The sequence below is a fragment of the Eucyclogobius newberryi genome, unplaced genomic scaffold (genome assembly GCF_026437365.1).
Source record: "Eucyclogobius newberryi isolate DKJ021-1_F unplaced genomic scaffold, fEucNew1.0.hap1 SCAF_3, whole genome shotgun sequence".
Classification (NCBI taxonomy): domain Eukaryota; kingdom Metazoa; phylum Chordata; class Actinopteri; order Gobiiformes; family Gobiidae; genus Eucyclogobius; species Eucyclogobius newberryi.
The window spans coordinates 33,243,625-33,270,707 of record NW_027315945.1 but is presented as its reverse complement, the minus strand read 5'-3'; the positions used below and the strand labels follow the sequence as shown (position 1 = coordinate 33,270,707).

General features: G+C 40.3%; 2 protein-coding genes across 2 annotated transcripts in view; both read right to left on the bottom strand.

Moving 5' to 3' along the window:
• rbp5 (retinol binding protein 1a, cellular) overlaps positions 1-4,599 on the bottom strand; it is an 11,554-nt gene extending 6,955 nt beyond the window's left edge. The window contains exons 1-2 of the mRNA XM_072461339.1: positions 4,489-4,599; positions 403-587 (exon numbers count right to left, since the gene is read on the bottom strand). Of these exons, the coding sequence (XP_072317440.1) occupies positions 403-587; positions 4,489-4,564 (261 nt within the window). The 5' untranslated portion in view covers positions 4,565-4,599. The remainder of the gene's footprint in view (positions 1-402; positions 588-4,488) is intronic.
• Positions 4,600-8,777: 4,178 nt separating this feature from the next.
• ptpn6 (protein tyrosine phosphatase non-receptor type 6) overlaps positions 8,778-27,083 on the bottom strand; it is a 43,711-nt gene continuing 25,405 nt past the window's right edge. Inside the window, exons 5-15 of the mRNA XM_072460777.1 lie at positions 22,967-23,083; positions 21,457-21,582; positions 20,516-20,612; positions 20,369-20,448; positions 18,472-18,618; positions 17,808-17,942; positions 17,570-17,724; positions 12,735-12,802; positions 10,649-10,800; positions 9,193-9,254; positions 8,778-9,005 (exon numbers count right to left, since the gene is read on the bottom strand). Coding sequence (XP_072316878.1) covers positions 8,909-9,005; positions 9,193-9,254; positions 10,649-10,800; positions 12,735-12,802; positions 17,570-17,724; positions 17,808-17,942; positions 18,472-18,618; positions 20,369-20,448; positions 20,516-20,612; positions 21,457-21,582; positions 22,967-23,083 — 1,236 coding nt within the window. The 3' untranslated portion in view covers positions 8,778-8,908. The remainder of the gene's footprint in view (positions 9,006-9,192; positions 9,255-10,648; positions 10,801-12,734; positions 12,803-17,569; positions 17,725-17,807; positions 17,943-18,471; positions 18,619-20,368; positions 20,449-20,515; positions 20,613-21,456; positions 21,583-22,966; positions 23,084-27,083) is intronic.

Sequence of the window (27,083 nt, the reverse complement as noted above, 5' to 3'; positions counted from 1 at the left end):
GAAGGTGTTAGCGTTAGCATACGTCATGTAGCTGAAGGTGTTAGCGTTAGCATACGTCATGTAGCTGAAGGTGTTAGCGTTAGCATACGTACACCTATTCACCATGTTCTCTCATCTTATTATTTTAAACTGCATTTACAGATGAAATGTCTGTTCTTGGGCTTGGATTTTATCAAGTAAATTTCCCCCAAAAATGCGACTTATACTCCAGTGCGACTTATATGTTTTTTTCTTCTTTGTTATGCATTTTTTGGCTGGTGCGACTTATACTCCGGAGAATACGTTGATAATAATTGAAACTGAGCTGCTTTTTCGTTCCCCTCGATGCTCAAACTGAAAAGACCGTCTGAGCGGACATGTCTCGCCTGGACACATAAACAGGAGCGCGCCGGCGTCACAGACCTGACACGTGCGCCCGTCCACCGGCCCCAGGTCCTCCTCGAACTCCTTCCCGATCTCGAAGTCCATGTCGAAGTTCTTGAAGGTGGTCGACGTCTTGATCCTCATGGCGCCCGTGGCCGGGTCGTGGGTGATGATTTTGCTCGGCTTCAGCAAACACACGATTTTCCTCAAGGCGAAGTTTATATCTGAAAAAGTGAATCAGACGTTTATTCGACTGATGTTTTATTTTATTGGGAACGTGAGGATTTATCTGGACAAGGAGAAGATGAAGAATGCCTTTTTATGTACAAATAAAACACAATTATGCAAATGAAACGTGCTTTTCAGTTTAAATACCGTATTTTCTGCACTATAAGGCGCAAAAAAACAACAATGCGCCTTATAATCCAGTGCGCCTTATATAGGGATTAATTCTTGTTGTGTTTACTGACCTCGGAGCCATTTTGTGTGGTGCATGTTTTTTGCACGTTTTGTTTCGCTTAATGCGCCTTATAGTCCGGAAAATACGGTAGTTGTTTGTCTGTGTGGACCCATGTAACCTCTGGGTCTCGGTTTAGTTTCGAGAGCTTTTGTCAGGGCCACGCCTCGTCCGCTCGACAAATCGACGCCGAGGGAACGTCTTCAGTCGACCAAGTGTTTATTTTTTTAGTCGACTGCCCCCCCCCCAAGTGTTTGTTTGTTTGTTTGTTCAAAGTAACAGGTTGTTGTCAAGTGTCAGCTGGAAAAAAGGGGGCAGATAACATAAGATTGTGCTCCTTTTTGATTCATTTTCCCTTTTCCCCTTTTTAAATAAACAGACAGAGAAACAAAGGAAACAAAAGGCTCCTAAACGTCCCGTCTGGTTCAAAGTTGTTCCGATTTGGCCCTTTTCCCGTTCATTTTCTTTGAACTGCACGACACGATTGACGATCGCTTTGATATTTAATGTGAAGAAAGAAAACGGCTTCACTGACAGATCGCTTTACTTGACAAATAAAATTAAATAATAAATAAAAGAAATAACAAAAAATATAGCCGCAAGCGGCAATGATCGGCCCTCGCCACGCCGCCGCCACACCGCAAGAGGAGGGGGCGCTAACGCGCCCAAATGATCCTTTTATTACATCTACTGCTGAATCTGTGACGCTGTCACATCTTCTCCCCTTTGTTTTACCATCAAAAAGCTATTTTATTTTGAATTCTTGGCAAAATGTGTGGCTTTGCCGCACAGAGACCGTGACATTTTGAATAAAGATATGGATAACTTTTGATGGTCCACCCCTGAAGATGAGTCTCACCAAATTTCAGGTTAATATGTCTAACGCCCTAAGAGGAGTTTGTGAAAGTCTAAAGTGTAAACATGTTGGCGATTTCCCCATTGGAATAACATGGAAGGTTTTGGTCATCGCTACGGCAACGTCATAACAATTATGACATGGGTCTCATTGACTTTTTTGATGAGGATGCCAAAATTGAGTTGAGTGTCAAATTTCATAAAATTTCGCAAAACTAAACATTTAACCTCCATATAAAATCTGTAGGGGGCGCTGTGGCGCCAAATGAATTTATTTCACTTCAAGTAGGTTTAGCACAAAGTTTAACAACTGATTCTAATTTGACGCAATTCGGACTTTATCTGCGCAAACGGCAGAAATGTTAAATTTGGGAGATTTCTGAAATTTTAGCTAAAGTTTGCGGCTTCGCCGCACAGAGACCGTGACAGGTATCAATGTAATTTGAATAACTTTTGATTTTTTCACCAAATTTCAGCTTTTTAGAGCCAACGCCCTGGGAGGAGTTCGTAAAAGTACGACGTTTGGAAAAACTCCTGAGTCATGCTTAGCCATTTTTGAACCAATATGGCCGACATTTGGTTGGGCGGACGGCGTTGCCGTAATAATATTTGTTACTTCTCTTGTCACCATCTACCTCTGCGCCAAATTTCATGATTCTACGATCAGATTTTTTTTGGGTCATTTCCTATCTCAATGCATTTTTGGTACATTTGGGGGCGCTGATGCGCCAATTTTTTTTATTTTAGAAAAGGGAAATAGCCAGAATGTAGAGAGGCACGATTTTTAGAGGTGTGCAAATTTTTGTGACTTTTCGTCAATGTTCACTGGGTGAAAAATAGGAGGGTTGGTCCCGAGAAGAAAGAAAGAATAATATTCCGATGCGAAAACAATGTTTCCCATTTTTCAAATATCATAAACTATACATTTTTGGAAAGCGCTCGCCTCCCTCATGGTGTGGGTCCCTGGTCACTGACGGGTAATTTCGTTAATTTTGAGTGGGCTCCACCCACTTTGTGTTTTTGGCCCTCTATACAGTAATAATGTTCAATTTTTGCATTACATGTTTATATACACGGAACATGCAAGAGATGGGGAACGTATTCGTGAGCTACTTAGCGCAAATGAGTGCTTTATATGGGGATGACGACCGCTTCAGTGCTCGTTTAGTGCGCACTTTTGCACGGGCTTCGCCCGTTTACAACGGTAATGTTCCATTTTCCTACTACTAATTAGTATGCACGGGGCGTGCATGAGTGAAGGAGTGCGTTAGTGAGTGTTTGGAAGTGGGCGAGCGCTTCGCGCTCGATTTCGTGCGCACTTTCGCAGCCGTGCTTCGCACGGCCTTACGAGATTAATAGGCCTCTCGCCAGCTTGTGGCGCTCGGGCCTAAAAATAAAAAAATGAAAATAAAAAAATGAAAATAAAAAAATAAAAAAATGAAAATAAAATAAAATAAAAAATAAAATAAAAGGTCAGATTTGGCATGCTTTACGTTTACTCTGAATCAGGGCCCGAGCAGGAGCATTCCCCCTGGGCCCGGCTTAGGTCGCCCTGTGGCCCACAAAGAAAACTGTAAAAACGGCAGGAGACTGTTGTGAAACGGCGGTTTGTCCTTGTTGCACGGGTTTGTGGTCTTTTTTTGCGTAAAACGAGCTTCTTCTTCTTTTTGGAGCTGCCAGCGTCTTCATCTGCTTCTTCCTCGGACTCTTGCTCCGTCAAAATGAATGTAAAATCAAACAACTTCAAAAAGGCCCTCACAAAAGCAAAATGGACTCAAACCGCTCCGACGATTGAGGACTGGACTAAGATATCATAAGAGACATAATGGAACAAACAACTTCAAAATAAACACATTTAAAAAACAATGGACAAACTGGGACAATTATTCAGATTATATGCTCTATTTTTTCTGATGCCGCTCCCTTATTTTCTCCTCGTTCTTTGTGGTTTGTTTTGGTCTTTTTTGTGTTTTTCACCCCCCTTTCTGTTCTTGTTGTTGTTTTTGTTGATCTATGTTCTAATTAAAAAGCAACAAAAAATCCTTTAGCTCCTTTTAAATCCTTTTGCACGGTTCAGTAACATCCTTTATGAGATTTTTGCGCAGGCTTTAGTCAGAGGGATATCAATTTTCTCATGCCATTATCTTGTAGTCACGTCTCCTCCCTTCTCCTCCTTCTCCTCTTTCTCTCTTTCTCTCTAGTCTGGGTTTGGGGTCAGGGAGAGGACAAGGCGGTGATTCTACATCAAACCAAGTGTCCTGCTGTGAATGAGGATGGCCAAAAAAACATCATTAATGGCACCACGACGCAGGAGAAGGAGGAGCAGGAGGAGAAGCAGGAGCAACAGCAGCAGGAGGAGCAGGAGAAGGAGGAGCAGGAGGAGAAGCAGGAGCAACAGCAGCAGGAGGAGCAGGAGAAGGAGCAGGGGGAGAAGCAGGAGCAACAGCAGCAGGAGCAGGAGAAGGAGGAGCAGGAGGAGAAGCAGGAGCAACAGCAGGAGGAGCAGGAGAAGGAGGAGCAGGAGGAGAAGCAGCAGGAGGAGCAGGAGAAGGAGCAGGGGGAGAAGCAGGAGCAACAGCAGCAGGAGGAGCAGGAGAAGGAGGAGCAGGAGCAACAGCAGGAGGAGCAAGAGAAGGAGGAGCAGGAGGAGAAGCAGGAGCAACAGCAGCAGGAGGAGCAGGAGAAGCAGGAGGAGGAGCAGGAGAAGAAGGAGCAACAGCAGGAGGAGCAGGAGAAGGAGGAGCAGGAGGAGAAGCAGGAGCAACAGCAGCAGGAGCAGGAGCAGGGGGAGAAGTAATAATAAAGAGTCTTACCTAAAGCTGCCAGGTACGCGTCCATGTTCTCCTGCTCCACCATGTGAAAGGCGCCGCTGTAGTTTGGTTTGGACATCTTTATTTGCGCGTCCTTTGCACAGCTGCGGGTTTATGGGCTGGTCTGAGATCAGTGTCTGAGATCAGTGTCTGAGATCAGTGTCTGAGATCAGTGTCTGAGATCAGTGTTTGGTCAAAGTGCGCGCGGCAGGAGCGGCAGGAGACTGTTGTGAAACGCGGCTTGTCCTTATTGTTGCGCGGGTTTGCGGTCTTTTTGTGCGTAAAACGAGCTTCTTCTTCTTCTTCTTGGAGAGCTGCCGGTGTCTTCTTCTGCTTCTTCTGCTTCTTCTGCTTCTTCTGCTTCTTCCTCGGACTCTCGCTCCGTCTGTGGAGAAAGTTTTGTGGTGCGCGCGTTGCATACAAAGGGGTGCTCTGCAGAGACGCGTGCGCTTTGGGGGCGTGAATGTACGGGGATGGGCGGGGCGTAAAGGGGGCGTGAATGTGCGGGGATGGGCGGGGCGTAAAGGGGGCGTGAACGTGTGGGGATGGGCGGGGCGTAAAGGGGGCGTGAATATGCGGGGATGGCGGTCACAATATCCATGATAACGGTGCGTAAGTGATTTTGGGGGCGTGTTTAGGGGCGTGGTAACGGTGCGTAAGGGCTTTTGGGGGCGTGAATATGCGGTTATGGGCGGGGCGTCAGGGCTTTTGGGGGCGTGGTGCGGGATGATGAAAGTGAACAGTGAAATTGGAAGCTGGATTACCTCAGAGGAGGATTAAAACCATGTGCTACAGAAAAGGGAGTAAAAGCTAAAATATGTGACGCTAGAGGATTATGATGACGATACAAACTAACCATTATTTCAGTCGATTTGTCAGTTATATTTTTTCAATTAGTCGACTAAACGGATTATTTTTGTTGCACACTGAGGCTTTTTAAAAATATATATATTTTGCTTTTTAGTGAGACAAACAAACAATAACAATAACAGAAAAAGATACTAAAAAAAGACCCCCAAAAGGCAAGGCAAGGCAAGTTTATTTGTAGAGCACATTTCATACACAAGGCAATTCAAAGTGCTTCACAGCAGGAAAAATGCATTCAAATCACAAAGAAATTACAGAAATACAATAAAATTAACTAAATTAAAAATTATCAATCCAACTGATTTTCTAAACTAATAAAATCACAAACAAAAGAGAAGAGTGCAAAGAAAAAATCCTTTCAGTCATATGCGCAGCTAAACAAAACTGTTTTTAGCTTAGATTTGAACATTGTCAGAGTAGAAGCCTGTCTCACATCTTCAGGAAGACTGTTCCAGATTTTAGCTGCATAAAACTGAAACGCAGATTCCCCATGTTTAGTCCTGACTCTGGGCACCAGCAGGAGGCCGGTCCCTGAGGTCCTCAGAGTCCGAGATGGTTCATATGGCACTAACATATCCAAGATGTACTTTGGTGTTAGGCCATGGAGAGACTTGTACACAAGCAGAGCTGCTTTAAAGTCTATTCTCTGAGCCACAGGGAGCCAGTGCAGAGACCTGAGAACAGGACTAATGTGATCATACTTCCTGGTTCTGGTCAGGACCCAAGCAGCAGCGTTCTGGATGTACTGCAGCTGTTTTACAACTCGTTTGGAGAGGCCAGTGAGCAGGCCGTTACAGTAGTCTAATCTACTGGAGACAAACGCATGGATAAGTCTCTCTAAATCTGGTTTTGACACTATATTTTTGATTTTGGCAATGTTTTTTAGATGGTAAAAAGCTGCTGATGTTATTGATTTGACGTGGCTATTAAAGTTCAAGTCTGAGTCCATTATTACCCCCAGATTTCTAATTTGGTTTGTAGGTTTTAGAGCGAGACTCTGGAGGTGACCGCTAACACTTTCTCTTTGTTTCTGTGGGCCAAAAACAATTATTTCAGTCTTGTCTGAGTTCAGCTGGAGAAAGTTGTTTTGCATCCACACACTGATCTGTTGGATGCAGTGACAGAGTGAATCTACTGGTCCATAGTCACCTGCCGATAGTGAAACATAGATCTGAGTGTCGTCTGCATAATTGTGATAGGACACATTTTCACTGCGTATCAACTGACCCAACGGCAGCATGTAGAGGTTGAACAGAAGGGGACCCAGGACTGACCCTTGGGGCACTCCACAGGTCAGGGTCATGTGGTCTGAGACACGGCTACCAATTTCAACAAAGTACTTCCTGTCTTCCAGACAGGAAAAGGGCGTACTGAGGCTTTTTAAGTTCATTATCAGCCTCGTAAAGGTGGAAATATGATGACTAAAGGCTTCTAGAAAGAGAATATTTATGAAAAAGTGTGTTGATTATGAAAACCTGAAATGTTTTATTCTGTTTTGACATTTTAGTTTGATAATGCTGTTGTCTTTGATAAATATTAAAAACAAAATTGTGCCCCCAATTTCCCTTTTAATACACCTACTGCTGAGTCTGTGATGCTATCGCGTCGTCTCCCTTTTGCTTTACGTATAAAAGTCTGTAAAACTTAGAATGAAAATGTTGATAACTTTGATGTCCCAGGAGGAGTTCACAGCAGTATAAAGTATCAGCATGTTCACATTTCAGAGATTTGGCGATTTTCCCATTGGAATAACATGAGAGGTTTCTGTCATCGCTACAACGTAACAAATATGACATGGGTCTTATTTACGTTTTTGATTGGGATGGCAAAATGGAATTTTTTGCCAAATTTCTTAAAATTTCAAAAACCTAAATATTTTACTCTCAATATAAAATTAAATTTCACTCTGTAGTGAGCGCTGTCACACCAAATTAAATTGTTTCCATGACAGGTATCAATGTAATTTGGATAACTTTTGATGTCCCACTCCTCAGTAGCATTTTCACCAAATTTCAGCTTTTTAGGGCCAACGCCCTGGGAGGAGTTCGTAAAAGTACGACGTTTGGAAAAACTCCGAAGTCATGCTTAGCAAATTTTGATCCAATATGGCCGACATTTGGTTGGGCGGACGGCGTTGCCGTAACAATATTTTTTACTTCTCTTGTCACCATCTACCTCTGCGTCAAATTTCATGATTCTAATAGATTTTTTTGGGCCATTTCCTATCTCTCAATGCATTTTTTCTACATTTGGGGGCGCTGACGCGCCAATTTTGAAAAATTTAGAAAAAAGATTGCCAGAATGTAGAGAGGCACGATTTTTAGAGGTGTGCAAATTTTGTGACTTTTCGTCAATGTTCACTGGGTGAAAAATAGGGGGGTTGGTCCCGAGAAGAAGAAGAAGAAGAAGAAAGAAAGAATAATATTCCGATGCGAAAACAATGTTTCCTATTTTTCAAATATCATAAACTATACATTTTCCTCATGGTGTGGGTCCCTGGTCACTGACGGGTACTTTCGATAATTTTGAGTGGGCTCCGCCCACTTTGTGTTTTTGGCCCTCTATACAGTAATAATGTCCAATTTTTGCATTACATGTTTATATGAACGGAACATGCAAGAGATGGGGAACGTATTTGTGAGCGCGGTGGTCATCCCCATGTAAAGCACCCGATTAGTGTGCACTCTGTGCGCACTTTCGCATGAAAATTGAACACTACCGTTTACAATGGTAGTGTTCAATTTTCCTACTACTAATTAGTATGCACGGGACGTGCATGAGTGGAGGAGTGCGTTGGTGAGTGTTTGGAAGCAGGCGAGCGCTTTGCGCTCGATTTCGTGTGCACTGCGTGTGCACTTTAGCAGCTGTGCTTCGCACGGCCTTGTGGAACGAATAGGCTTCTCACGACATAATAAGGGTATAAACGGTAAAACGACCCACAAACGTGCAGAACTGTCAGTCACTTCACGTTTGTCTGACGCTTGACCTTGAGCTAACATTATTAATATAAATATTGTTATACAAGTATCACAAGTTTCTGACCCAAATTGCACTCAAAAGTTCACTCGAGTTCACAATTGAGCAAATATATAAACAAAGAAGTGCAATTAAACAGTCTTTACATGCAAACAACAAAGATAAAACTCACAATTCAGTTCAAAAAAGCTTCATCCTTTCTGCTGCGCTTCACATAAATCCTTAAAGTTGCACAAAAATGTATTAGTTGTAAAGATTTTTGGTGGAGTTAAACTAGTATTTTCACAGTGCAGTTTATTTTAGTTTTAATTGGCCCTTTCACCCAACAAGACTCAAAACTAAAATCTTGTCCCAGATCAAGTCCAAATTCTTCAATACTTACATCTAAAATACTAATATCTGCATTCATTTCAGCACCATTAAACACCTCAAACAAACCACTGACACAATATCCTTATTTTTGTATTAATTTATCAACATATGAACAAGAATAAAACCATTTCCTTCACAAAACAACTGATTTCAGTCTGTCTTTTTAACGTTAGAACATCGCTATAAATATGTTTCATGAAAAAAGACACTATTTCTTCTTCACGGAGCCGATCTTCTTGTCGGGCTTTTGCTTCTTGGCGTCTTTCTTTCCCTTCGACAGGTTTTCGTAAACGTCGTCCTTGGTTCTGTGGAAACAAAGCGAAGCCGTGAGATGGAGCTGTTAAAAACGGGCCGAAGCTCCACAGAGTGACGGGGCCGGGACTATTACTACTGCAGAGTTCTTGTACGAGCTCTACTTGGTGAGGACAGGGCGGGGTTCAGGGCGGGGTTCAGGGCGGGGTTTAGCGACGTGTGAGTGACGGCTGGACTCACTTGGACACTTTCCTGCTGGCCGGCGGCTTCAGGTTCAGATTGCCGTACGGCGTCTCAGTTTCCTGTGACAGAGGGAAAAGTGAGGTTTAGTCTCGAGCCGCTTCATCCACAAAGTCCAAGTGCCACAGCGAGTGTGAGTGACGAGTGAATCCTCTCTCAAAATGCCACAGAAAACCAACCGCGACGTGACCTGCTTTGTTAAAGGTGCAATATGTAACATTTCTGAGGCCTGTGTCTGCGGAAAGTAACATCTCCATGGTTACGAGTCGCCACATTTAAACTTTAAATGATCAGGTAAAATTTAAGTTGATTAAAAGAAAAGTGAATCGCTGACTAATTGTGGTGCTAATGATTGTGTGAACGCCCTAAAACTACTGAGAAAAAGTACATTTAGAGGATATTTTCAGCACTGACACTTGTTCACATGAGAATCCAGCTCCAGCTCCAGTGTGACCATGTTTGCTCTGGGTCAATGTTCATGTTCAGGACTCTTAGATAAAGTATCACTGATGGTCAGTCCGGGTCCGTCTGGGTTAGTCTGGGTCAGTCCGGGTCGGTCTGGGTCGGTCCGGTTCGGTCTGGGTCAGTCCGGTTCGGTCTGGGTCGGTCCGGGTCAGTCCGGGTCGGTCCGGTTGTGTATTGGGCACAAAAGGATGTGTTCAGACTCTTATGTGTCAAAAGATCAACTGTAGGACTGATTTAGACACCGGTCAGTCTGTTTGCCCCAGGGCAGATGTGGCGACAGAAATAGCGTGTGACTTTGAAGATTTGCAAGTCTCTTTTTGAACAGTGAAATATATTATTTTTCTGTTATATATTCTTCAAAGACACGAATACAAATCCACAAAGTCGTGAACCTCACATTATGTTTCATGTCCAGAAACGTGTTTTATTCTTGTAGAACTGCAACTAACCATTATTTTATTTAGTTTTGTTCTACTAAAGACGACAAGACGAACATTCTTAATGGATTATATCAGCTGTCGACTAGTCAAACGTTTATTTCTATTGTACATTAAGACTTTTAAACACATTATTAATAAACAAAGGAACAAATATTGTGACTACAGGATTACACATAGAGAATATTTACGAATAAAGCGCATTATTGATGATGATTTTGACATGTCGATGTATTAATGTCGCTATATGAACTTTCCAATGCGTTTTAGAGTCTGTGTGATCCAGAGAACAATCATCACAATACGACTACAATAATGTTTATATACTCGACTATATTATTGTTATTATTATTCATATTCATCCACACATCCCTCAGTAATTCAACAAAGAGTGTAATGCTGTACTCTGGAATATTCGAGGCAAGAAGGGCACCAAAGCTCCACCATTTGGACCCCATCATTCCAAAGACGCCAACCCAAAGTCATTGTACCGTAGGAAAAACTGTGAGGTCACCTGAAGCCCCGCCCCCGAGCGTGTGTGTGGGCGGACTCACCATGGAGGCCGTGTCATTGGCCTTGCAGCTCTGGATGTACTCGGACACAGCCAGGTAGATGAACTTGTACTGCGCCTCGGTCTGGACCATGCCGGACCGCTGCTCCCGGACCATCTGGATGATCTTAGAGATGTCTATGTCGCAGTCCCGCCCTGAGGAGACACGAGCAACGTCTGCGTTTAGCGTCACCGGGGCGACCAGCGTCAACGTTTGATCTCGCTAAACTAACAAGAACGTGACGATAGAAGGAAAGACGTGAAGGCGATTGGTGCAAAGAAGTAAGTATTTAAAACTAAAATGCCTCTTCTGTTTACGAGGCCTGTCACAGTGATCATGATATCGATCCATCGTCACAGTGATCATGATATCGATCCATCGTCACAGTGATCATGATATCGATCCATCGTCACAGTGATCATGATATCGATCCATCGTCACAGTGATCATGATATCGATCCATCGTCACAGTGATCATGATATCGATCCATCGTCACAGTGATCATGATATCGATCCATCGTCACAGTGATCATGATATCGATCCATCGTCACAGTGATCATGATATCGATCCATCGTCACAGTGATCATGATATCGATCCATCGTCACAGTGATCATGATATCGATCCATCGTCACAGTGATCATGATATCGATCCATCGTCACAGTGATCATGATATCGATCCATCGTCACAGTGATCATGATATCGATCCATCGTCACAGTGATCACGATATCGATCCATCGTCACAGTGATCACGATATCGATCCATCGTCACAGTGATCACGATATCGATCCATCGTCACAGTGATCACGATATCGATCCATCGTCACAGTGATCACGATATCGATCCATCGTCACCGTGATCACGATACGATATCGATCCATCGTCACAGTGATCACGATATCGATCAATCGTCACAGTGATCACGATACGATATCGATCCATCGTCACAGTGATCACGATATCGATCAATCGTCACAGTGATCACGATACGATATCGATCCATCGTCACAGTGATCACGATATCGATCCATCGTCACAGTGATCACGATATCGATCCATCGTCACAGTGATCACGATACGATATCGATCCATCGTCACCGTGGTCACGATATCGATCCATCGTCACAGTGATCAAGATATCGATCCATCGTCACGATGATCACGATATCGATCCATCGTCACAGTGATCACGATATCGATCCATCGTCACCGTGATCACGATATCAATCCATCGTCGCGGTAATTACGATATTGATCTATTGTCACGATAATCGCGATATCGATCCATGATCATGATATTGCTCCATCGTCACAATGATCACGATATCGATCCATTGTCACAATGATCTCAATATCGAAGTGTTTAGGGTTATTGTGTTTGGCAAAATCTGATTATTATTCGATTTTTGGAGTTAAAAGAAGACTAAAATGATATGTGAACTTAAGAGAAAGAGAACAGAAAACAAATAAGAAAGAAAGAAAGAAAGAGAACAAAAACAAACAAAGAGAACAAAAAAACAAAGAAAGAAAATGAAAACCAAGAAAGAAACAATGAAAAACAAGGGGGAAAAATAAAAAGAAAGAAAGAGAACAAAAAACAAGCAAAGACAGAATGGTCTGGTTTCTTTCTGGTCATGGTCTGATCACTCGTTTCAGATTTTCTCTGGCATTTAAACCATCTTAAAGGGGCAGAAATCAGATAAGTTTTTGAGTTTGTTAAGAGTTTGTTGTGAACACTTGTGTTACTGTGACAGGTCTGAGCGTGAATTAAAACAGAAAAGCAAAAGATAAACTCTGAACTCTGCTCTGAACCACACACTTTTACTCACAGATTCTCTCAAAAAACAAACCTTATTATAGACACATTTTAGAATCTTTACTTGATTAAGATGTGATTAATGGCCCCGCCCTTGGTCCCACACAGCTGATTAAAATACCCAAATTCCTACCGGATTCCTCGTACCCAAAACTTTGACTCATGTTACGTTACCGTTTAAAAAAGGGTTGAAATGAGGCGATAATGTGACACAGTGAGTTTTTAGAGAGAACTTCAGCTTCTGAAATGGGACGGGTCGGGTTTACCTATTGAGCTGATGAGCTCGATGATCATGTCAATCACAACGATGGTTCCTGTTCGGCCAATCCCAGCGCTGCAACAGGAAACACAATTTACATGTGATGAAAAACTGGACACGCAACAACAACAAAACAGAACTAAAGGCCAGAACTAAAGGCCAGGGCTAACACAGGATAGGCTAACAGAGGATAAGCTAACAGAGGATAGGCTAACAGAGGATAGGCTAACAGAGGATAGGCTAACAGAGGATAAGCTAACAGAGGATAGGCTAACAGAGGATAGGCTAACAGAGGATAAGCTAACACAAGATAGGCTAACAGAGGATAAGTTAACAGAGGATAGGCTAACAGAGGATAGGCTAACAGAGGATAAGCTAACAGAGGATAGGCTAACAGAGGATAAGCTAACAGAGGATAGGCTAACAGAGGATAGGCTAACAGAGGATAGGCTAACAGAGGATAAGCTAACAGAGGATAGCTAAGATAACAGAGGATAGGCTAACAGAGGATAAGATAAGAGAGGATAAGCTAACAGAGGATAGGCTAACAGAGGATAGGCTAACAGAGGATAAGCTAACAGAGGATAGGCTAACAGAGGATAAGCTAACAGAGGATAGGCTAACAGAGGATAAGATAACAGAGGATAGGCTAACAGAGGATAAGATAACAGAGGATAAGCTAACAGATGATAAGCTAACAGAGGATAAGCTAACAGGGGATAGGCTAACAGAGGATAGGCTAACAGAGGATAAGCTAACAGAGGATAAGCTAACAGAGGATTGGCTAACAGAGGATAAGCTAACAGAGGATAGGCTAACACAGGATAGGCTAACAGAGGATAAGCTAACAGAGGATAGGCTAACAGAGGATAGGCTAACAGAGGATAAGCTAACAGAGGATAGGCTAACAGAGGATAAGCTAACAGAGGATAGGCTAACAGAGGATAGGCTAACAGAGGATAGGCTAACAGAGGATAAGCTAACAGAGGATAGCTAAGATAACAGAGGATAGGCTAACAGAGGATAAGATAAGAGAGGATAAGCTAACAGAGGATAGGCTAACAGAGGATAGGCTAACAGAGGATAAGCTAACAGAGGATAGGCTAACAGAGGATAAGCTAACAGAGGATAGGCTAACAGAGGATAAGATAACAGAGGATAGGCTAACGGAGGATAGGCTAACGGAGGATAAGATAACAGAGGATAAGATAACAGAGGATAAGATAACAGAGGATAAGATAACAGAGGATAGGCTAACAGAGGATAGGCTAACAGAGGATAGGCTAACAGAGGATAGGCTAACAGAGGATAAGATAACAGAGGATAAGATAACAGAGGATAGGCTAACAGAGGATAAGATAACAGAGGATAAGATAACAGAGGATAAGATAACAGAGGATAAGATAACAGAGGATAGGCTAACAGAGGATAAGATAACAGAGGATAGGCTAACAGAGGATAAGCTAACAGAGGATAGGCTAACGGAGGATAGGCTAACGGAGGATAAGATAACAGAGGATAAGATAACAGAGGATAAGATAACAGAGGATAAGATAACAGAGGATAAGATAACAGAGGATAGGCTAACAGAGGATAGGCTAACAGAGGATAAGATAACAGAGGATAAGATAACAGAGGATAGGCTAACAGAGGATAAGATAACAGAGGATAAGATAACAGAGGATAAGATAACAGAGGATAAGATAACAGAGGATAGGCTAACAGAGGATAAGATAACAGAGGATAGGCTAACAGAGGATAAGCTAACAGAGGATAGGCTAACAGAGGATAAGATAACAGAGGATAAGATAACAGAGGATAAGCTAACAGAGGATAGGCTGACAGAGGATAAGATGACAGAGGATAAGATAACAGAGGATAGGCTAACAGAGGATAGGCTAACAGAGGATAAGATAACAGAGGATAGGCTAACAGAGGATAGGCTAACAGAGGATAAGATAACAGAGGATAAGATAATAGAGGATAAGATAACAGAGGATAGGCTAACAGAGGATAGGCTAACAGAGGATAAGATAACAGAGGATAAGATAACAGATGATAAGCTAACAGAGGATAAGCTAACAGGGGATAGGCTAACAGAGGATAGGCTAACAGAGGATAAGCTAACAGAGGATAAGCTAACAGAGGATTGGCTAACAGAGGATAAGCTAACAGAGGATAGGCTAACACAGGATAGGCTAACAGAGGATAAGCTAACAGAGGATAGGCTAACAGAGGATAAGCTAACAGAGGATAGGCTAACAGAGGATAGGCTAACAGAGGATAGGCTAACAGAGGATAAGCTAACAGAGGATAGCTAAGATAACAGAGGATAGGCTAACAGAGGATAAGATAAGAGGATAAGCTAACAGAGGATAGGCTAACAGAGGATAGGCTAACAGAGGATAAGCTAACAGAGGATAGGCTAACAGAGGATAAGCTAACAGAGGATAGGCTAACAGAGGATAAGATAACAGAGGATAGGCTAACGGAGGATAGGCTAACGGAGGATAAGATAACAGAGGATAAGATAACAGAGGATAAGATAACAGAGGATAAGATAACAGAGGATAAGATAACAGAGGATAGGCTAACAGAGGATAGGCTAACAGAGGATAAGATAACAGAGGATAAGATAACAGAGGATAGGCTAACAGAGGATAAGATAACAGAGGATAAGATAACAGAGGATAAGATAACAGAGGATAAAATAACAGAGGATAGGCTAACAGAGGATAAGATAACAGAGGATAGGCTAACAGAGGATAAGCTAACAGAGGATAGGCTAACGGAGGATAGGCTAACGGAGGATAAGATAACAGAGGATAAGATAACAGAGGATAAGATAACAGAGGATAAGATAACAGAGGATAAGATAACAGAGGATAGGCTAACAGAGGATAGGCTAACAGAGGATAAGATAACAGAGGATAAGATAACAGAGGATAGGCTAACAGAGGATAAGATAACAGAGGATAAGATAACAGAGGATAAGATAACAGAGGATAAGATAACAGAGGATAGGCTAACAGAGGATAAGATAACAGAGGATAGGCTAACAGAGGATAAGCTAACAGAGGATAGGCTAACAGAGGATAAGATAACAGAGGATAAGATAACAGAGGATAAGCTAACAGAGGATAGGCTGACAGAGGATAAGATGACAGAGGATAAGATAACAGAGGATAGGCTAACAGAGGATAGGCTAACAGAGGATAAGATAACAGAGGATAAGATAACAGAGGATAGGCTAACAGAGGATAGGCTAACAGAGGATAAGATAACAGAGGATAAGATAACAGAGGATAAGCTAAGAGAATATTTACAATTGAAAAAAAAAAAAAAAACTAATAAAAAATAAAACAAATAATAATAAATAATGAACTAATAAAAAACAATCATAATAATAAATACAATATAATTAACAAATAAAAAATATAAAAAATAAATAAATATAGAACTAATAAATAAAGTTAACAATAACTAATGAAAATAAAATAAATAGCTAAAAAAACCAACAAAAAAAACAAATATACAATAAAATAAGAAATAACTTACTATTAAAAAATCTATGAAAAAATAACCAACTAATATAAAATAAATTCCTAATACAAGACTGAGCAGGTAAAGCAAAAACATAAGGCTCAAACACTGCCAGAGCAGGAACTTTAACAAATACTCAAACTTCAAACCACAGATGATTTTATGCTTTTTATCTGGGCTCTTTCAACTTCAGGCCGCTGCTTTTACTGTAAATAATCTCTGTTTTCTCTGTGATAATCAGATTTGTGGACATACTGTGTGTCTGTGTCTGTTAGGTTTAATGCTTACTGTGAATGTCACCTTTTACGACGGATGAAATTGAAGTTTTGTACAAACTCTGGCATATTTAGGTTGAAACTGTGGCTAGCATAATATGCACTGTCAAATAAATAAATAAAACCAGGACCCAACAATGTGTGAAAACAGCCATAAACTGGTATCGAAACTAGATATTCATTTAACCAAGTGTCGACACTGAAAAATGTCATAAGAGAGCGTGATCGTTTTAAGACTAACGAAGCTTTACATGGCAGTGAACTTAATCATTTGACACTTTTACACACGTCTCTGTTGCTCGACAACATCACATGAGGGAAATTCCATATGGATAAACCGCACCCGACTCCAAACCAGAACCTTCTGTTTGCATGCTAATCCTAATCCTGGAAAATCTGAATTACTTAATCCTTAATGAGTTTGAAAGGTTTAGTTACCTCACGACAGATAATGAAACCTTTGTGCTGAGCGTAAAAAGAGCAGTCGATGTTAGAAAATGTCCATTAGAATTCAAATAAAGGCTACTGTTTGTTAGTTCTGTTACTGTTTGTACTCAAAGCTGCTTTATATTTGCTCAATAGTGATTTATAGAAAACATTATTTAGTATTTTTAACACGTTATCTTTGGTCTTTTATGTCGTGTTTGGTAGAAAAGGTGCGACTTATACTTATATACTTATACTCCGGAGCGACTTATATGTGATATTATTTCTTATTTTCACACTTGCAACCGCATTTCATACTCCAGTGCGACTTATATATGTTTTTTTCTTCTCTATTATGCATTTTTTGGCTGGTGCAACTTATACTTCGGTGCAATTTATAGTCCGGAAAATACGGTAATGTGATTTGATGCAGAAATGCTCAGAACGAGTCTGGTGGTGATTTATGGACATGGCAACAGCACAGAAGAACTCAGAGCTCACAAAACTGGGACATTTGGCAGTGAGTGTTTTCTGAGGCTTGGAGGAAGAGGGCTCCAGCTATTGTTCTAACGATGACATCATGGACTGGATTGTGCACCTGCAGTGGATGATCATGGGCCCGGCGTTTGGGTTTTGTGACTGTCGATTGTTCACTTGGTCCAAAAAGCTGAGCACTCCCCCGGGCTCCTGCGGGACGCCGTGATCGGGCCAGCTCAGGTACTGGAAGTGGGAAATCCTCCTCGGCTTTTGAGGCTGAAAACAAACGTGAGACGTACACGGGGCGAAGTCAGAGGAAACGCTCCAACGCTTGTGAATAAGACGTGAATTATGAGTACCTTTTCTGCCAGAGCGATGTCCAACTCGCTCAGATTGTAGTCAGCGGCTTCTCGTTCGGACACGTGGGTGACGACGTAAGGGCCCACCTGCTTCACGGGGTTGTCCCGGTCCGGCCAATACCGGAAACATTTATTCTGAAGCAAAAGAGAGAAAACTCCAAGATGAAATCAAAATTGTAATATTTAAGGAAATTATAAATACTGAAGCACGATACCACAAATATTATAATAAAATAAAAATAATACAATTTAAAACAATTAAATAAAATAATTAAATAAAATAATAATAATAATAAAAATAAGATACATAATAATCTAATATATAAAATATAAAAATGCAGATTTTTTGCAAACAAATAAATAGTTCCATGAAAATATAATTAGCCATGGAATTTACAGCTCGAATTTAATTGTGTTATATAAGAAATAACAGAAATGATGATGGAGATGAAGAATATCTTGTTCCATCTGTCATTTATTGAACAATAAGTCATTATAGTGATTATTATGACAAGTCAGATGCCTAAAAAATATGCGTTTGAATTTTTTCTTCTGAATGAAATGCTGTCATACGAGTGCAGAATGTACCATTATCAATGGGACAGTTTCAGGACAAAATGAAGCACAAAGCGAAATAAGATAAAGATACATAAATCGTACTGACCCGACCCTTCTCCACCTCTCTGGTCGTCATGACGATGACCCTGGAGTTTTCCTGCCAAACCATTTGCCAGAAGTCGTTGACAGTGGTCGCCAGACAGCCCTGCGTGGCGATGTAGACTTTGGGATCCACGGATTCTCGCATCGTGTTCTGCAGAAGTCACAGATGTGAATGTTAGAGCTGCAACTAAACATTATTAAAGAAGTTAAATACGTTTAACCAAATAATGTTTCAAGTATGCTGAGTGATGCAAAATATGTACGGATAAAATGTATTGACGAAAATCAGAACGTGCTTATTAATTAAATTTAATAATGCCACTGTTTTTGTGATAAATGTTTGTTTTTGAGTATTAGATAATGACAACAATAATCAAAATACAATTATTGAATCCAACAATGTTCCTGTCTTAATAATAATAATAATAATAAATATAGCCGCAAGCGGCGATGATCGGCCCTCACCACACCGCCATCATGCCGCAGCCGCAAGAGGAAGCGCCCCCTCCTCCAATTGACCTTTTATTACACGTACTGCTGAATCTGTGACGCTGTTGTGCCCCTTTCCTTTACTTATTAAGGGAAAAGTTTGTGACTCTTAGAATATTTTTTTTTATAACTTTTGATGGTCCACCCCTGAAGACGTTAATAGGGCGAACGCCCCAGGAGGAGTTTGTAAAAGTATAAAATGTATGTAAAAAATATGACATGAGTTTCATTGACTTTTTTGATCGGGATGCAAAAATGGAATTTTGTGCCAAATTTCTCAAAATTAAACATTTAACCTCCATATAAAATCTGTAGGGGGCGCTGTCGCCCCAAATTAATTTATTTCACTTCAAGTAGGTTTAGGGCAAAGAGTTTAACAACTGATTCTAATTTGACGCAATTCAGACTTTATCTGCGCAAACGGCAGAAATGTTAAATTTGGGAAATTTCTGAAATTCCAGCTACAGTTTGCGGCTTCGCCGCACAGAGACCGTGAGAGGTATCAATGTAATTTGAATAACCTTTGATGTCCCACTCCTCAACACCATTTTCACCAAATATCAGCTTTTTAGAGCCAACGCCCTGGGAGGAGTTCGTAAAAGTACGACATTTGGAAAAACTCGTCATGCTTAGCCATTTTTGAACCAATATGGCCGACATTTGGTTGGATGGACGGCGTTGCCGTAATAATATTTGTTACTTCACCATCTACCTCTGCGCCAAATTTCATGATTCTACGATCTGATTTTTTTTGTGGTCATTTGCTATCTCTCAATGCATTTTTTGTACATTTGGGGGCGCTGACGCGCCAATTTTTTAAATTTTAGAACAAGGAGATCGCCAGAATGTAGAGAGGCACGATTTTTAGAGGTGTGCAAATTTTTTGGACTTTTCGTCAAAATAGGGGGGTTGGTCCCGAGAAGAAGAAAGAAGAATAATATTCCGATGCGAAAACAATGTTTCTCATTTTTCAAATATCAAACTATACGTTTATGACATTTGAAAATACATGACAGTAGCTCGCGCTTTCCTACCTCATGGTGTGGGTCCCTGGTCACTGACGGGTACTTTAGTTAATTTTGAGTGTGTTTTTGGCCCTCTATACGGTTATAATGTTCATTTTTTGCATCTAAATGTTTATATGCACGGAACATGCAAGAGATGAGAAACATATTTGTGAGCTACTTAGCACAAATGAGTGCTTTATATGGGGATGCGGTCGTCATCCCAATGTAAAGTGCTCGTTTAGTGCGCACTTTTGCACGGGCTTCGCCCGTTTACAACGGTAATGTTTCGCACGAGAGGCCTATTACTATAAGTATAAGTAAAGCTTGTGGCGCTCGGGCCTAATAATAATAATAATAAAAGATAGCTGTATAGATGTATATTCAGTGTTTCCAGCGAGGACATACTTTGACGTAGTTGGCGTTGATATAGTCCGAGCCGACCATATCGGGCTCGGAGTTCTGCAGAATGACCCTGGTGTCGTTGACTGAGGGGAAACACAAAGTTCAGTTCAAAGGTCGTGGCTGTGTAAAGGTGCAGGGCGAGGGTCTCACAGGGAAGGATGTTTTTGTATCTGTTCTTGCTCTTGTTCTCCGGCCGCTGTCCCTCCTCTCGGCTCTTCTTCACCTTCGCCTCCAACTTCTGCAACGTCTACAAAAAGATACAAACAAACGTGAGACGAACGCGCCGTTGTTTGGTCAAAGATGCGTAACGTTTCCCCACGTCGCCATGGAGATGTTACTGCTTCGCCCGGAATGTTCCACAGCACAACATTAAGCTCGTCTGCCTTATGTTTCCAGTGGTGGGAAGTAACAATGTACAAAAGTATGTACATTTGACTTTACAGTGGGTACTTTTTTACTTTTACTTCACAACGTTTGAGAGCAGTATCTGTACTTTTTACTTCTACATTCTACTATCTTTTGTCCATATTTTCTGGAGTATGAGTCGCACCAGCCAAAAAATATATAATAGAGAAGAAAAGGCATATATAAGTTGCACTGGAGTATGAAATGCAGTTGCAAGTGTGAAAATAACAAATAATATCACATATAAGTTGTTCTGGAGTAAAGTATAAGAATATATAAGTATAAATATAAGTATAAGTCGCACCCCGGCCAAAACTATGAAAGTTTATAGTCCGGAACATACGGTAACTAAATATAAAAATCCCCTCTGTAAATGTTTTTGTATGTGCATTTTTTCGCTGAAATGCCAGATTTTTACACATTATTCTTACATTTATAAAAGTAATCTACAAACAAACAAGTATCTAATTGTTTTCTCTAAATGTGCGTACTATTGATCCTCTTTTACGACCTAAATGTGTAGATAACGTGCTGCGTGACCCACGAGAGGACGGTGCGGTCCCTCACAAACGCTCTGCAAGAGGAAGCGGCCCCGAGATGTGGCAAAACGCAATCTATTTTTAAAAAGCCGGTGATCCGGGAACAGAGCCAGACGCGGCGGTGGTGAGATGTCGAAAGAGCCTCACGTCAAACTCCTCCCAGAACCCGGCCTTGCTCTGCTCGCCCTCGTCCTGCTGCGCCTGCGCCGTGGCGTCCAGCTGCCTCACGCGACTGTCGATGTCCGAGGCGATCACGCGGGTCGAGTAGTACGGCTGAAGACAGAAAGAATTCAATTAAAGAAGTGCAGTGACGGCAAACGGACACAAGGCGGCGTTCACACTTTTGATGGGTTTGGATTGGTCACTTTGCCATGTTTGTTTTTTGTTTGAAGTTCTTTTCAAACTGCCAAAAAACACATTTTGTTTGTGTTTGAGCAAGTTTTAATGCTACAGATGGACAATGACAATGTGTTGATTTTGTTCTATTGTATTTATTCTAAATTGCAAAGGCTTTCTTTGTTTCCCCTGTAGAAATAAAGATTAATTACAGATAAAATGAATAAAATAAATAAAATGAATAAAATGAATAAAATGAATAAAATACAATTAAATACAATTAAATACAATTAAATTATTGTTTTAATTGGATAAATAATTTAATAAAATAATAATAATAATAATAATAATAATAATAATAATAAAATAAAATAAAATTGAATTAAAAATATTAATTAACAATGTTTAAATTTTTTTAAATCAAAATAATACTGAGACAGTATTTTTCTCAGGTAAGATTACGGTCTCTTCAAAATAATGTTACTCAGAAGTACAAAGTAGTGGTGCACAAAATGACTTGAGTAAGAGTAAACGTACTCGGTTTGGGAAACTAATTTGAAGTTGAAGTAATTGGAAGGAAAACGCGTTAAATGATGTATAAAGTCTCGGGTTTAGACAACAAAAATGTGAGAAAAACACCATCCATCATATGTGACGGAGCGGTGCAAGAAACAAATCATTTAATATTGTCAACACAACGCTTTTGTGACAGTGAGAAGAGTAATACTGTGCTCTTACACTGCACAGTATCACTCAAGTAGGGTTAAAAGTAACAGCATGGCGTCTAAAAAGTACTCCGTGAAGTATAGAATGTGTAAATGTAAACATGACACGATACAAACACTTCCAACTGGATTTCAATACTAAGCCATAGTTTCGATACTACATATTCCAATTACGATACCGCCACGATCATAAAGAAATCATCTTTATCGCAATTTAAGGTAATTTTCCACACAAAACAACAGTACGTTCTTTGTCACCGCGTGATCTTATACTAACTGTAATAAAACTGTTCAGAGAAGTCATTTTAGGATCGATTAGTGTCTGAATTTTGATATTTTTCCACGACTCTCGTCCAAAGAAAGAAAGAAAAACAATCCAACAAAGACTATTTGCCGAAACTTTATCATTTTTAAACACAAATGACAAAAAGTGACTTAACCAGGACCAAAACGAGACCAAACAAAGCCTCCACCAGGACTAAATCTGGGATCAAACCAGGAAAAGTGTAAGTATTTATGTTTTGACCCGTTTCTGATGGACCTTGTTGTTGTTGTTGTTGTGGTGGTTGCCATGGAGATGGATGTTGTTTACGGACCTGTTTGAGGTGGACCCAGGTGCCGGACACCTCCTCGATGCCTTTGCGTTTGTAGTGGTCCACCAGGTCCGTGAGCGTGTCGAACATCTCGGCTCCGCCCACCGTGTACCTGTCATTCTGGAAAAACAACAACAACAACAAGTGGAAACAAACGCACTGCAAAACGAGTCCGGAAAAAGACACGGCGATGATCTAATGTTATCGCTGCTCGGGCTGGAAAGTTTTGACTGGTCCAAACAAACACTTTATCAAACACTTTATCGAAATAAGTGACACGATTGTACTTCCTGGTTCTATTTTTGACTTCCTTTGGTGTAAATAAATAGTTTTACAGCATTCAAGTCGCATTTGGGGATGTCCAGGTTATTAATATAATTGTGATTATTCATGTCACAATATAATCGTGAGAACTAAAAAAAAGAAGAAGTAATAATGGCAAGCAGAATGTATTGAATCTGTAGTCTTGAGCCCTTTTATGAATTAAAGGCACGTGTTAAAGATTAGCCGCTCTGCTTTCCATGGTTTTATTCCATTTTGCATTTTGTGATGTTGTATTTAACTTGTTGAATGTTTTATTAAAGGTTTTATTGACATTTTATTTGAATATTCTGTACTTATTTACTGTGTTTTATGAAGCGTCTTTCGTTGAGGTCTTCCCCTGTATAAATGAGATAAATGAGATAAATAAGATAAATTAAATAAATGAAATAGATAAATGAAAATAAAATAATAAAATAAAAAAATAAAATAAACAAAATGAATAAAATGAATACATTTCAGTAATTGTGGGATAAAACTTTAACATATTTAGCTAAACCTTTAAATATAATTATGTTAACTTTGCTTGAGTAAAACGAAGACGCTTTAATGTGACTTAACAACTAAACTGTAAACAAGGGCCTTTCAGTAGCTTTTTTATTTTACACAAATATAAATATTAGACTAAACCTTCATTCCTTAATTATTTAAAGTGATGTTTAAATTGTGTTCCTTGAGCCTGAATTGGATGCACAGCAACGTTATGTATCAATGACAAAAGTATTCCTTTTTCAGAAATCAGAACTACTGCCTGTTCATCTTTATTTATTCACGTATTTCTTTCCACAAACTGCCACTTGACTGATGTAAAAGTCTGATCAACTTTCACCACAGTTTCTGTTTCACCAAACCAAAGATAAAACAACATAATCTTTTTCACGTTCACGCTTCAGTAAAAAGAGCTGCTTGTGTTCTTTCATTATTCAACTATATATTTGAACTTTTTGCCTAAATTCTCTTGCACAGGCCGATGTTTAGTTTTAGCCGACTCGCTGATTAAAGAAAACACCTAAAGCGTCATTATTTTAAGACTTGAGTGCAGCAAAGACACCGCACACAACAGGATTACACATCTCTTGTAGGTTTGTGGGTTTAAACAGGAGCGTGGGCGAGTTCGCAGTAAATGTAAAAAACATAATTAGGGGTTTGGGGTCAGAAGTGGAGCTTGAAACTTTTCTCCTTTTACACCTTTTGAACATAACGCTGACCACGGCAAATCAAATCTGCAAAGGCTTTCAAATAAACAGACATGAATGAGCTGCATATGAGGCAATAACTGTAATAAACTGTATCAATCGAGTTGAACTTTTCTGATGGAGGCAAAGCAATAACATCTGTGCATCATTAAGTTTGCTATTTGAGACGTAAAGTATTAGGAGCATGATTTGTCTTTAGTTGAGTTAACACAGGTTTTACAGCTCCCGACAGTAGAAGACTCATAAATATCTGTTTATTTTATCGTGATCATCTCTCTCTTATGCAATAACAACGTAACATTGTTCCACATACGCAGAGTTATCGTTGCCGTGACCACAGTGTTGATGCAAATCGGGGCGAGGGCCATTCGTCAGGGGCTTTTGAAACCTTTGATGATGACGCAGGATAAAGACGGTGTAACTCAACTCAATATTGCAACATATTGCACTCAATACTGCAACATACTGCACTTAATACTACAACATACTGCACTCACTACTGCAACATACTGCACTCAATACTACAACATACTGCACTCAATACTGCAACATACTGCACTTAATACTACAACATACTGCACTCACTACTGCAACATACTGCACTCAATACTACAACATACTGCACTTAATACTGCAACATACTGCACTCAATACTGCAACATACTGCACTCAATACTGCAACATACTGCACTTAATACTACAACATACTGCACTCAATACTGCAACATACTGCACTTAATACTACAACATACTGCACTCAATACTGCAACATACTGCACTCAATACTGCAACATACTGCACTTAATACTACAACATACTGCACTCAATACTGCAACATACTGCACTCAATACTGCAACTTACTTCACTCAATACTGAAGCATACTGCACTCAATACTACAACATACTGCACTCAATACTGAAATATACTGCACTCAATATTGCAACATACTGCACTCAATACAGAAGCATACTGCACTCAATACTGCAACATACTGCACTCAATACTGCACTCAATACTGAAGCATACTGCACTCAATACTGCAACATACTGCACTCAATACTGCACTCAATACTGAAGCATACTGCACTCAATACTACAACATACTGCACTCAATACTACAACATACTGCACTCAATACTGAAGCATACTGCACTCAATACTGCAACATACTGCACTCAATACTGCAACATACTGCACTCAATACTGCAACATACTGCACTCAATTCTGAAACATACTGCACTCAATACTGAAGCATACTGCACTCAATACTGAAACATACTGCACTCAATACTGAAGCATACTGCACTCAATACTACAACATACTGCACTCAATACTGCAACATACTGCACTCAATACTGAAACATACTGCACTCAATACTGAAGCATACTGCACTCAATACTACAACATACTGCACTCAATACTGAAACATACTGCACTCAATATTGCAACATACTGCACTCAATACAGAAGCATACTGCACTCAATACTGCAACATACTGCACTCAATACTGAAGCATACTGCACTCAATACTGCAACATACTGCACTCAATACTAAAGCATACTGCACTCAATACTGCAACATACTGCACTCAATACTGAAGCATACTGCACTCAATACTGCAACATACTGCACTCAATACAGAAACATACTGCACTCAATACTGAAGCATACTGCACTCAATACTGCAACATACTGCACTCAATACTGCAACATACTGCACTCAATACTGCAACATACTGCACTCAACACTGCAACATACTGCACTCAATACCGCACTCAACACTGCAACATACTGCACTCAATACTGCACTCAATACTACAACATACTGCACTCAATACTACAACATACTGCACTCAATACTGCAACATACTGCACTCAATACTGCAACATACTGCACTCAACACTGCAACATACTGCACTCAATACCGCACTCAACACTGCAACATACTGCACTCAATACTGCACTCAATACTAAAACATACTGCACTCAATACTACAACATACTGCACTCAATACTACAACATACTGCACTCAATACTACAACATACTGCACTCAATACTACAACATATTGCACTCAATACTGCAACATACTGAACTCAATACTACAACATACTGCACTCAATACTGAAACATACTGCACTCAATACTGAAGCATACTGCACTCAATACTACAACATACTGCACTCAATACTGAAACATAATGCACTCAATATTGCAACATACTGCACTCAATACTACAACATACTGCACTCAATACTGAAACATACTGCACTCAATATTGCAACATACTGCAATCAATACTACAACATACTGCACTCAATATTGCAACATACTGCACTCAATACTACAACATACTGCACTCAATACTGAAACATACTGCACTCAATATTGCAACATACTGCAATCAATACTACAACATACTGCACTCAATACTGAAGCATACTGCACTCAATACTGCAACATACTGCACTCAATACTGAAACATACTGCACTCAATATTGCAACATACTGCACTCAATACTGAAGCATACTGCACTCAATACTGCACTCAATACTGAAGCATACTGCACTCAATACTGAAACATACTGCACTC